Source organism: Malania oleifera, chromosome 11 (assembly GCF_029873635.1).
Source record: "Malania oleifera isolate guangnan ecotype guangnan chromosome 11, ASM2987363v1, whole genome shotgun sequence".
Classification (NCBI taxonomy): domain Eukaryota; kingdom Viridiplantae; phylum Streptophyta; class Magnoliopsida; order Santalales; family Ximeniaceae; genus Malania; species Malania oleifera.
Genome location: NC_080427.1, coordinates 56,936,125 through 56,949,917, shown reverse-complemented (window position 1 = coordinate 56,949,917; position 13,793 = coordinate 56,936,125). Strand labels below are relative to the sequence as shown.

Here is a 13,793-nt window from a genome sequence, read left to right as displayed (position 1 = left end):
TACCCTAAATACTTAATTAATCAAATAGTTGTACACAACCAACACAATCGCTTCATAGAATTTCACGCATGCACCCCTATCATAATCAATCCACACAGGATCAAATCACACAGCATCAATGTCCACACAGAGCTGTCCACACAGGACTAATCAGATCACACAACATCAATGTCCACACAGGACTAATCAGATCACATAGCATCAATGTCCACACAGGACTGGTCCACACATGACTAATCAAATCACACAGCATCAATGTCCACACAGGACTAATCAAATCATACAGCATCAATGTCCACACAGGACTAATCAGATCACATAGCATCAATGTCCGCACAGGACTGGTCCACACATGACTAATCAAATCACACAGCATCAATGTCCACACAGGACTGGTCCACACAGGACTAATCAAATCATACAGCATCAATGTCCACACAGGACTGGTCAACTACACAGATTACAAAACAAACACCCCGTTCATGATAAATAGGTAAACAATCTCATCATACCACTGCCAATGTTTACCTCCCAGTATAAACGTCCATATAACGACCTCCTCACTCCACTGCCAAGGATATATGACGGTTACACCAGGTACGATATAACGACCTCCTCATACCACTGCCAATGTTATTTATGACAGATTAGTATACATTTGACCAAATCATAAATCAAGAAAAATAAATTATATATTAATTTTATTGACTACCGTTTTTTTCTATAGGACAATAATTTATTTTTGGGTTAAAAGTGATTTTGAAAAAGATAATAAGCATTAATGTGTGTGTGTGTGTGTGTGTGTGTGTGTGTGTGTGAGAGAGAGAGAGAGAGAGAGAGAGAGAGAGAGAGAGAGAGAGAGAGTTATGGTCAGTGTAATATATTTATCAATAGATGAGTCATTTCTTGTTATGCATATTGGGTAAAGTTTCAGACCCAAAAAAATGTTCATATTTATAATGGAAGCATTAAAACGGTTGAAAAGAATGAATATATACATAAAAATTGAACATAATCTAGACGTCGGATCCACCTAAGAACTCACAAATTTAAATCTTAGGAAAAATAAACCAAGGGTCCATTTGGAATATATTTAGAACATGTTTTAATCAAGGGTTTTGTATGAGAAAATAAAAGGAAAGAAAATTAAGTAGAAAATTTAATTTTCTTTATATTTTATTTCTCCTTCAAGTGCTATAAAAAATGAGAATTTATTTTAATACAATTAAAAATAAGGAAAAACTAAATATTATTTATGTGTAAAATCAAAATTTTATTCATAAATTCGGCATAATTTTATTTTCTTTTTCACTTTACTTGATAATCAAACATGAAAATCTAGATTCCTTGATATTTTCCTTACCTTTCCTTAATATTTTTTCAGTTTCAAAAAATATCTTAAATGAACCAAAAAGAAAAAAAAACACCCATATGTATTTGGACCAGAAGAACATACATATACATACCATTCATAAATACACGTTAAATTTTAAATTTTTCTGGTTAAAAACTGCATTTGACTCTGCATTAAATAAAAAATTATAAGCCATTCCCTCCTAGCCCTATATATAAATGAACAAATACACGGACCATAAACCAAAAACCCAGAGAGAGAGAGAGAGAGAGAGAGAGAGAGTTAGTTCTTGTAGCTATAAGGGTTATGGCCAATAGTGTTGTGGGGCTATTAAGCCTCATCTTCTTCTTGTGCCTAGGACTATCCTACGGTGCCAAACTGAGTGAGGGCATTTATGGCCATGACGTCCCACAAGAGGACATGGATCTTTTGGAGTTCCCTCTAAACCTAGAGTACTTTGAGGTAGAGTTCTTCTCATGGGGGGCTTTGGGACGTGGGTTGGACCAACTTGCCCCTAATTTGACAAAGGGAGGTCCCTCCCCCACCGGCGCTAGGGTCGCCAAACTCGACCCTTTGATTCAAGACATCATTGCCCAATTTGCCTACCAAGAAATCGGGCACTTACGGTATACTTACATAAATATATGATATTGATATATGTATATATATATATATATATATATATATATATATATATGGTTTTGTGAAAGAGTTTTATACATGAATTTAATATTTCCAGCATACATGCATGTTTTTTTTTTTTTTTCAATGACTTTAGGAAAAATTGGGGTGTCTGAACCCTTTAGACCGTTTACCCCTTAACTTAGGAGAATTTGTGCACCTATAGTAGACTCAAACCCTAGATCTTGTGAAAAGTCAAAGTCTCAATTATTACTTAAGTTACTTTAGTATTAACTTATTAATTATCAATTTCTAATCCGTCATGTAACATTTTTTATTTTTAAGTTTACACACACACACACACACACACATATATATATATATATAAGGGATCATAATTGTAACCTTCACTCTAAAGTTTTATGGTCCCTTTTCATGCATTATCTTAAATTTCATGAAAAATAATGTCATTTAATATCTATGAACTGATAAATAATTAACATGCGTTATGAAAAATAATGTCCTTCATTGCTTATGAAGTAGTATGAATTGGCAATGAGCAGGGGATTTTAAATTCTTTCATCTACCGTTTCAATGTTTTAAAACATAATCTACTTTCGTTCAATTAATTTTAAAATAATTTTATTTTTTTTTTTCACAAATGCTCGAGAAAGAAAATTAAAAATAAGATAGTTCAATCTCTAAAGTTGCATTTTTAATTTGCTGCATGTATATATGCGCAGGGCAATTCAAAGTACAGTAAAGGGATTTCCAAGACGATTATTAGATTTGAGTGTGAACTCGTTTGCAACAGTGATAAATAGTGCCTTTGGACGATAATTGGAACCACCCTTTGACCCTTATGCCAACTCCATTAACTATCTCATTGCATCTTATGCAATTCCTTATGTTGGACTCACAGGCTATGTTGGAGCAAATCCTAAACTCAAAGGTGCTACTTCCAAAAGGGTAAGTATGCAAACCCTAATCCCCCTATTACATTATGTATGGAAATTCTTGTTTAAAACTCAAAATTTAAAATCTAGTCCAAAATCACAAAAATAACCAACCCTAATCCCCCCCCCCCATTATGTTATGTATGTAAACCTTCTTATTTGTATTTTAATTCATGCATGTATATGTGAATATTTCAGCTTGTTGTTGGCCTTTTTGGCGTCGAGTCGGGTCAAGATGCTGTCATTCGAACACTCCTTTACCAACATGCACTAGAGAAGGTCAATCCTTATGGAATCTCAGTGGCAGAATTCACCGATCGGATTTCTAAGCTAAGGGGCAAATTAGGGCACGAGGGCTTGAAAGATGAAGGGCTTATAGTCTCTAAAGCAGAAGGCGCGAAAGGACAAATTTCAGGCAATGTCTTAGCAGGAGACGAGTACTCAGTTGCATATGCGAGGACTCCAGAAGCGATATTGAGAATTGTCTATGGCAGCGGGGATGAACATGTCCCTGAGGGGTTCTACCCTAAGGGAGGAAACGGCAACATTGCCAAATCTAGCTTGCATAAATCTTAAGGGAGAAACCACATTATATTGCGAAGTTCTGGAGTCTCAAGATCTATTTTTATAGTGTTGGGATTGGACCTTATGCAATAATATTATAAAAATAAATTAATTGAAAATTAGTTTTAAGTCTTTTATTTCATATTGCGTATTTATCATATAGATCTTTTATTTAATTAAGTACTGTTTTAGGGGGAAAATATTATGCTAGCTTCTTATTTTATGAAATTATATGGGAAGACAGTTCACAATATTCATTAACATATTATCAACACACTTGCATTGGGCCCGAAACTTTTTTTTTAAAGGCCTTTAAGTGGTAGAATCCTTTTTGTTATTCTTAGTAAGGAAATAAGTCAGATATACATCAAAAAGAAAAAATCACCATAAAAAACTTGATTATTATTGAAACTTCTCCAGCTGCTATCTGCTTAGAATCATTTGAAGGTCACGGCCATTTGGTCATATAAATAATAATTGCTGACTTTTTTTTATTACATGTTCAAAAATGGTAACAACATACTTGTTGGATAAATAAATTAAGTAATTTTATAAATACAAATCCTTGTAGACGTGGTCCATTTTGTGGTTTTGTAGGAAGATCGAGTTAGGGTTAAATCTTTAAATGACGTGGATATAGTTTGTTAAGAAAATATTTACTCATCAATTATATGATGTTATACTAGTAACGTAGTACTTAAACCTGTATAAATGAAGGGTATGGATTCAGCATATTTCAACTTTATGACTCTCACAATATTTTAATAAAATTAAATATTAAAATAATTAATATTGTACAATTAATAATCTTTAAATTTTTGTGAATGGAGCTTTGTTCCTGTGTACTGTATATGGTTGTACAAAGCAGAAAAGGGCAATGATGTTCAAAAGCTCCAATTTTGCTTATTTTTGGAACAAGGCGGGAGTTGTTCAATTCATCAAAACAACCCCTCTAGATTCTAATTAGTATGCGCACTGTGTTTGTCCTAAATTTTTTTGTTCTTTTAGGGAAGAACGGAAGTTAAGGAGATAATAGAGGGTTTAGATATGTACTTCATAAAACTATTTTGTTAAGTTGCTTTTATATTGATGATTTGTAATGGTGTAATTAAATGATTGTCTGTAAGATATTTTCATCAGTATATTGATGATTTGTAATCAATGATAAAAATCAAACTCTTATATTATTACCGTTGGATGATCAACATACATTCTGTGAATCAAACTGAACCTAAGATATAAGCCAAATGCTCCCCAAACAAAAATTTAAAGTTGAGACTGCTGAATTTGTGGCAGGAGGAATTAGATAAAGCAAACCAATTTGAAAGCTTTTGCTTTGGAGCTTAACCCACAAGCCTGCAATTCTTATTGCACCAAGGTGACATGCCCTTACCTCGAACCTTCTGCATTCATATTAATCCAATTACCCAGAGATTTTATCCTGGTGAGAACATATTTATACACTCAATGTTACCAACTCCAAGCCGTATACTAGGCAGCAAATCTGATCAAATATAGGACATCCACAATTCACCAATCCCCCGCAAACCCAAATGAAACAAAACCAAACCCTTGAAGAAGGGTCGGGGGAAAAATAAAGAAGTGCACGAGGAAGCACAAATGAAACAAAAGCAGCTCTGGAGAAATTGAAATTGCACAGTATCAATGTATCTCATAACAGGAGTAATTTTATGTCCCAGCACAAATATGTGACCAAAGCAAGTTCTTTTATCTATATCCGACTGTAATCACCAGCTGTGTTATAGTCCGATACGATTCCAACAACCGGTCCATCTGCATCCACAGTACAATTGAGACTTTCTTTTGTAGCAGTCCTCAGTTTTCTTCCTAAATAAGAACTTTTATGGGCATCATGCACACAAGATGACCAGAAGAACAACATAAATACCACTTTGTCAATCTCAAAACCATAAAATCCACATCTTGCCTCATTCAAATTCGTCCCCGCAATGCTGGGAGAGTGACCACATTTTCACTACTCATTCTTCAACAACATTAACCAACTCATATTCTACAAGTGACAGGTTGTTATCTTCTTTAACCGTAAAGGGGGCAGGTTCAGTTACTTCAACACGACCCCACTTGTCAACAGCAAGCCTCATTGAACCCTTAAACATGTCAATTTTTGCATTACGCAGGATTATGGTGGTGTCAGGCTTCATCAAATCCACTGTAAAAAAGAGAGATCAAGACAAGTATAAGAACAAAAGCAGAAGAAGATGAGGCAATTTTGGCCCACCTCAAATGCTCAACAATTATTACATAATCCATATGCCTGTTTTGGCTTTATAAAAATATTCAAATTGTCATGTTTCTGAGGGATTCTCTTTGTATAATATTGCATTCTTTGACACAAATAGTCAAAAGCAGAGGTAATTTCAAGGAAGTAAAGATAATGTCGATGATAAAGACAATGGGTGATGAAGCACAGGAATTGCACCATTTGAAGGGAGCAGTCTACAACCATAGGAAGCACAAAGCTACAGGAAATTGAGTTTCAGTTGTACTGAAATAACACTAGAAACTGATAATCATTAAAAAGGAAAAACGAACACCAGAAAACAATCTTTTTAATACAATAGTATCATGCAAAAAGTTTACACCTTTTTTTTTTCTACTTTTCATAATGGTTATTATAATAATACTACACAATTTAAAGCAACCCTACACACTTTTTAACATATAAGAGTTCAATATAAATTAATAAATTGATTTTAGAATCAGTTTGATTAGATTGTAGTCGGACTACTGACAATGACTACAGATGAGCAAGAATGTTTAATCATGCCCGAAGAATAGAGGAAGGGTTGGCATGGATTTAAATTTTGAAGAAATGGTCAAAACTGCCATCAAAATTTCTGTTTTCCACAATTTTTAAAATAAAAAAAGAGGTTCATTTCCATCTGACAGAATTTCTTCTTGAAATTTCCACAAATCATCCAAAATTTCTTGAAATCTAAAAATGTAGACTAAATTTGTCCAAAGTTTTGGTTACATAACAAATGTCCAGGAAACTAAAACTAGAATTTCAAAAACCTCCTAAAAATTCAATAAGACACCATTTCCGTAGAACAGTTAAAGCTTAGGCGGGATAATTCTCATACAAAATTTCAACAAATTCAAAGGATTTCATTGAACAAATCTCTTGATTTAAATGGAATTTTAAGTGTTTGAACTTTGGACGAGCATTAGGAATTCAATAAATCCTCAACTGTGTTGCAAGACATCCTGAACAGAAGGACGGCTTTCTTTTTCAAGGGTCTATTTGCTATTATTTCTGTTCAGTTTTTGTTTTTTGTTTTTTCTTTTGTACATTGAAAAAGAAAAGATTATGAAAACAAGTTTGTTCACGTTGCCAATCTTCTATTTCTGTTGTCAGTTTTCAGTTATTTGCCAAAACATTTGAAAACTAGATTTTATGGTTTTTAATTTTTTTTGCAACCTCTTGCTAGAGTATTTAATGTCTAGAATTAACTTTTTCTTTTTTTTGGATTACATCATTAATTTTATACATAATTTTAAATTAAAATTTAAATTAAATGATCAATTTAAAATATAATAAAAATAAACATGTCCATACTTTTTTAAAAAATCTAAAAATAATAAAATATATTTATAAAAATATTTTTACTATTTTTAATTTTCATGCACAATAAGATTGTTCTAGTAAAGGGAATTTTGAAATATTATTAAGCAAAATAATTATAAAAATTTTTATTTTCATTATATGTATTATTTGTACTTTTATTATTTCAATCATATTTTAATTAAAAAAAAAAAACTAGTTGATTCAAGGCAAAAAAATAGTATTTGTTTTATCAAAATTTTAAATTTTTTTAGTTTTAGAAATATTATTAGCGAAACAAGTTGCTGATTTTGGCTTTTAGTTTCTATTTCTGAAATTCAGTTTTCGTTTTTTATTTTTCATTTTCATAATTTTTGACAATGATAAGAAACAGGCCCCTAAGTTTCTCTTTGAAATTTTCTCATTTAACAACTTATTGATATTGACTTAAGAAGTTCACCTTTTATTTAATAACTTGAGCATACATATCTTCTCCAACCGATAATTTCTATTTTGACTATTCATATCATATTATATTCATATTAATACAAAAATGTGTAATACAAGTAACTAAACTTATTATTTATTAAATAATTTAATACTTTTGATCTCTACTTGCAGTTGCACAAAAAATATATATACACATTTGATATCATTAATAATATTGCATCATACTAGTAAAAAAACATATAAAAAAATATTAAAATGTTTATTGAAGTACTACGTGGATTGTGTTATAAATTAGCATTTTAGCATTTGAAAAGTGAATTTTTATTACCAACTTACTTTTATTGATAAATCTCCTTTTTATGAAAAAACATAAATAGTATTACAAGGTGAAATGATAGCATTAAGCATTCCAAAATTAATGTAATATAGACATTATAGATAAACTACAAAAATTATTTGCTTTTTTTTTATGTCTAAACTAGTTATATTTGCATACGAAGTATTCTTAATTGATTTATTAAATGATTTAATTCCATCTCATACAAATTTATAATCTTTACTATTCTATTTTTTTATAATTATTTAAAACCCTGGAGATTGGGCCAACAATAAGTACAAAATATCAGGTCACAAGCCAACTTTAATTAGCCTTGATACAATTTCCCAACCCAAAGTTTCCTTTTAGTGAAAACACACCCACTGCCATGTCATGAAACATGGCCTGTGGTTGCCAGCCAGTTGGCCAAAGCAAGAGACAAGACATAGTTTATACAACCTTAAGGCCTAATTACAATATTCAAATAATTTTCCTCCTAAAGCATCATTATTTATCCATCAGTACATTCAAATAATCTTATAAAATCAACAATTATCTAATAGGCTAATAACAGAATAAAGTTAAGACATGAATTACATATATATATATATGTAATTACAATCACACTACAAGTTATACTTCCTGCGCTCCCTATACACATGTTCGTAGTTCAATGAAGAAAATAAAATAAATAACTGTTCCTCCCAACAAAAACCACTTATCTATCCGATGTGACCAAATCTAGTCACGAGTAACATGTTATTTTGTAAAATTATAAGTGAGAGCTCTCAATCCTATCTGAGAAAAAGACATTAAATTTTCAAATGTTATTACTGTCACTGTTTCCATCTTGTGAACATAACGTTGATGGTTAGCACCAAGTGTCCCCAATATATTGAATGATTAACATGCTTGCTATTTCATCTTCTCAAACAAACACAGACCTTGCAACACATCCATATTTCCAGAACAGCTGCGCCATCTCCCGCCATCTATAGTAAGAACTGCTAATTTACGTCCAATTTGGTGACAAACTTGTAAGTAGTGACTGTTTTAAGACTTTTTGTGCTAAATATAAGTAGTTGGGTAACAATCCAACACAAACACTTTTAAAATTGATCACAGAAAACCAATGAATGTAGAATGGCAGAATACAGTTATTATCTAAAGTCTAAACTATAAAAATAATGTCTTACATTCTTCATTTTTCAGGGTTCGCAGATGCAGATTTTATAGACCAAGTTTTCTAGCGTATTGTTAGACATTGAAACCATCTCAATTTTCTTTTTGGATGGAGAATCACATGGGTGGTCGTTTTTTTGGGTGGTACATGTAAAATGAACAAATGGAACAACTATAAGTTGCATAAACAACCCGGCACTAATCATCTTGGGGCAATCCACTCATGAAAATTTAGAGTATGCACAATGAACTAGAGTTAAGTCAGTGGTGGGTGTAATATTAAAGGTTTAATACCAATTAATAATAGCAGTTTCCCTACTTCCAACAGTTTCTATATCTCAGCAAGGAGGTAATATCACACATTTGATGCAATCAAGGTTCATTTTAATAAATAGTAAGTTTAAACATATCCTGGTTTCATTAACCTAAGCTTGTTTTAACAAAAATCAAGATCAAAATAGTGCCCTGACCCATGCATGAGCATGAGTGGAGGTGGAAGGGGGGTTAAAAAATATCTGCCCCAATCACTCATCCTAGCAGGTCAATTGATGAAGGTTCTCCTCAGCATTCAACATTAAAATTTTCAAGGAGTTTCCAAAGCTGTTGGACCAAGAATGTTCTACTTCATTAAGCAATGATATAATAGTGCAGAGGAACACCAAGCTGCAGAACTCAAGGTACATGAAATTTCAGTAATTTAGCATTTCTGCAGAAACTGTAGACAAATTATTAACAATGGTAAAATGGAAAAATAAAGGTCAGATGTGTTCTTATAAGTTATAATCGTAATAAAATATGATGCAATGAAGATCCTTTAAAGATAAAACAAGTGTGGTACAAAAAAATGAAGGCTTGTTGATGAAGGAAATTAGGGGCATGTGATGACCAGAATGAATGAGTTCTCTGTTCATGATATTTGAAAGCCTTCACAAGGAATGTGGTACCCATAAAAGATAGCCATACTTAATCATAAATGTAATTAACAATTCTTACCATCAACAAGAGCCTATAAAATAAGACACAATACCTTGGTCATTCCTGGCCGTAAACACAATCATTCCTGTCTCATCTCCAACTAAGCATTCAGCAATCCTCATTTGACGTACTTGAGGAGCATCCGCACGGCCCTTCTGCACAACCATTTTTGAACTAACAACTTTAACAGTGAGAGTGTGTCCACTAGTGCCTGGTCGCAGCTGATCAACCTTAATGAAAACTGGTTTCCTCATTGCTGGTTTAGCTTCAGCCATTTGTAACAAAGCTTAAATATAAAAATGGAAAAGTTAATAATTTCCTCCCAAAAAAATAGACATTAAGATTGTCAAATTAGATCAGCCATTTTCAATGTGCTAGCAATTAATTTTCTTTTTCAAGTGCTAAACTGGAATTTTTGAAAAATTATGACACATGCGCATGATTGTCTGTATTGCTGTAGAATAGTTGAATGAAAGATGAATAAGACTGATGCCACCTAAAGGCCTAAGTTGACGCTTATCAATGAAGAATTTAATAACAGGTGTTGGGACATTACACAAATAAAAGCAGGCTCACTGTTCATTCCTTAGTGTTTGACTGTACATATTGATGATTCAAATAACTTATATGTAAAACAAATAGGAACTATAAGTGCAGCTGACAATATGAGACCGTTTAAATATATCCAAAATGACAAATTTCACTTGGTTACAATCACTTGAAATTATGGCTGCATTTTTACTCACCACCTCATCGACTAAGTACACAATACATACTTTCCGCAAGATACCAACACAAATTAGTTCCACAGTTCCACTCTCACTAAAAAATTCCATAATTTTCCAAACAAATTATTGTACCAAATGTGGGGATTCATCATGGGAGCACAGCAGTTTCCCACATGGATTAACAATTACACAGCCATACTTTCCTACATAAAATCATCCTAAAAAACTATTGCACACTGTTGGAGTGTCAAGCTAAGAAAATGAATCCAAGCCGTCCATATCAAGCAGTGATCCAGTGGCTAGTTTTGTTTCATTTGTTATGGGGGGCATAGCTGTAATTTTACCTGTCAATTACTTGTAAATACAAAACATAGCAGCAGATGGGCGGGACTTTGGGTTTTCTGTTTTGCAGCTTGAGACACGGGAGCGCAGAAGAGGTTTTCTTCTTCTTGTGTTTGCAGCTCCAGAACCAAGAGAGACGCCGCACCATCTTCTTCCACAGCCAGCCGCGAGTTCTTCCTAGCAGCAGGAGACTTCCCAGCCGAGAGAGCACCTGCAGAACCGAGAGCCTTCAGCTGTCGGGCGGAAGAGTGAGGCCGCACGCGAGAAGGAACCAGCAGGAGGAGGTGCGGCGCTGGGTATCTCCAACCTCCAGCGGAGGTTTGCGAGCAGGTAAAGGAGGTAATGCACAGATCTAGTTTCTTGGGAGGAATTTCTTGTAGGGAAATTTAGGAAGGAATATAAGGAGAAATCTAGGGTTCTTCGCAGGAGCGAAGAGGGGATTTCTTGGATTATTCTTGGGCTGATTTCTAGAGGAAATTGGAAAGCCAAGAAGGGGTAAATCTGTGTATGTATATTATTCCCACCAGATTTAATATAGTATCTCTAGAGGTGAGTTTCAGCCGTGGATGTAAGCCAATTTTTGGGCCGAACCACATAAATGCGTTCTTGTGGATTGTGACTGTGTGATTGACATGTTTATGCTTTGCTGAATATTGTTTGGTGAACATATATTTTTTTTTATCAGACTTAGCACACATACACGCATCAAAATAAACAGGTTTATGTTTAGGTGTTTATTGTGGCTGGTTTGGAATTAAATAAAATCTGAAAATAGAATTAGCAATCAGCTGGAATTACACGCAACAAACACATTTGAGACAAGAAGCAACACAAATTTTCAAGAAAGCATTTTAATTTTAAGAATAAAATAAACAATAAAAACTACAAATTTATACTTCATGTATTAAAATTATTGCCAACCTTGAACATAATCGTGACGAAACAAAAAAAAAAAAAGCACGTAAAGGGTGGTCAAAACAGCTGTAATATATAAAAAACAAATAAATGACGAATCACAAAAACTGTAATTTAAGGAACAACAAAAATAACACAGATCACAGCAAAAAATAAGTAATGCACACGAAAAACTAATAGATTAACATCGCCTCATCCCGATAATTGAAAACAATTAATTCCCATTCCTATCCTTGATGATCACAAGGACGTCGTACACTCATGCAACTGGAATTCACATAGCAAAAGACTTATTCCATCAGATAATAAACGAAACAACCCCATATCCCCAAGACCAAGCTAAAAAAACCCTCGTTAACAAAACAGTGAATCATACTACGCCATTCCCACAAAACAATAGAAAAGCAGCAAAATATAAACAAAATTTCACAAATGAATGACCTCGGCAAATAATAAGAGATCAGAACCCTAATTTCCAGATCACGGCGCAAATTATCCAGAAATGTTGCTTCGCAACATGTAGAAAACAAAAGCATGTTTGGAAAATACCTTTTTGATGCCTTCTGTTGTGCAAAGGCAGAATTGCAGAGAGAGATGGAGAGCCTGTGGGTTAGAGAATTGGGGAAGAGGAGAAGGAGGGCTTTGTTTGGGTGTCGCAAATTGGCTACCATCGAATTCGGCTTTTGAATGAAAGGTTTCTGCTTTTTCGGCCGTCGATCATCCACAATTTACGGACAGATCCAAGCCCTACACGTTTTATTTACCGGACGGATAGTGATGATCTGTTGGTTGAGACTTGGGAGAGCTTACGCGGTGTTTGGATGCCGCATTTAAATTATTTAACGCCTATGGGCTTTTGCATGACTATTTAATATAAAGATTTTAAGTTATGATCTCTAAGTTATTTTAAAGGCAAAGGGGTGCAAGTGAAGGGTGTACTTCCCTTATAATAAATTATGGTAATGACTCTAATGCTTAAAGAAAGGTGTTTATGCCAAAGGTAATGTGGGAACAAGGTAAGGGTAGGATATACTTTTCTACATTTTTAATGTCTAAACTCACTTTTTTTTTTTGGTCTATTCTATGACTTAAAAATTAGAGAGATTACTTAAACTACACCCGCGATCCTCAATTTCTTGTTCTTTTAGCTTGCAAATTTGGAGACTTTTAGTTCAATGTATTATATTGGCAGATTGACGTACAAGGTAAGGGAAGTGGAGGATTTTCTTTTAATTCTGTTATCTGATTATGTCAACTTTTCACAAACAAATCTCATCACAATTATTTTGAGAGGACCAACACCCCATATTGGTGTGTCCTCCACAAACCAACATTCAAAGAAATCTCACAACAAAAGATGGATCCCCAACAAGGTAGAATTAGGCCACACCTCCAGTTTTTTTCTAGAAAGAGAAAAGAAATTGGAGTTCTTGTATAGTAGAAGCAAGCTCGGTAATGTCTCAAAACCTTGCTGAAGGAGGTTGGGATAGAATAAAACCTCATTAGTTATAGAGACCCGAATCAGGAAAATAAGGAAATTAAATAAAAAAATAAAAATGGGGATTTCAGCAGGCTTCGTCGATGAACTCCATGTTCTCGTCGACGAAGGTCCTTTTAAGGTTCGTTGTCGAAATTCAGAGTTTTATCGACGAAAAGATCCTGAACGTCTGAAAAATATCAGGTTTAGGGTTCGTTGACGAAGACATCATTTCGTTGACGAATTTGACCAGGTCAAGGGGTCTATAAATAGATTTTCAATTGCTTCATGGTTAAGAAATCAAAATATCTCCCTCTCTCTCTTTAG

The 13,793-nt window shown here is 33.6% G+C and overlaps 1 protein-coding gene and 1 pseudogene across 1 annotated transcript; one reads left to right on the top strand and one right to left on the bottom strand.

Moving 5' to 3' along the window:
* The first annotated feature begins 1,660 nt into the window (after positions 1–1,660).
* On the top strand, positions 1,661–3,507 carry LOC131167560 (desiccation-related protein PCC13-62-like; annotated as a pseudogene).
* A 1,609-nt stretch (positions 3,508–5,116) lies between these two features.
* On the bottom strand, positions 5,117–12,864 carry LOC131168635 (uncharacterized protein At4g28440-like). Its single transcript, XM_058128229.1, has 3 exons — positions 12,539–12,864; positions 10,057–10,290; positions 5,117–5,686 (listed from the first exon to the last, which is right to left on the bottom strand). The coding sequence occupies exons 2-3, from the start codon at positions 10,277–10,279 to the stop codon at positions 5,496–5,498; spliced, it is 414 nt and encodes a 137-aa protein (XP_057984212.1). The 5' UTR covers positions 10,280–10,290; positions 12,539–12,864; the 3' UTR covers positions 5,117–5,495.
* Positions 12,865–13,793: the final 929 nt, after the last annotated feature.

What these genes read in the sequence shown, in the direction of transcription:
- LOC131168635 (XM_058128229.1), bottom strand. Translation starts at nt 10,279, where the DNA reads ATGGCTGAAGCTAAACCAGCAATGAGGAAACCAGTTTTCATTAAGGTT. An exon ending in TACGGCCAGGAATGACCAAG is followed by an intron (nt 5,687 to 10,056) that starts GTATTGTGTCTT and finishes TCTTTTTTACAG; the next exon opens with TGGATTTGATGAAGCCTGAC.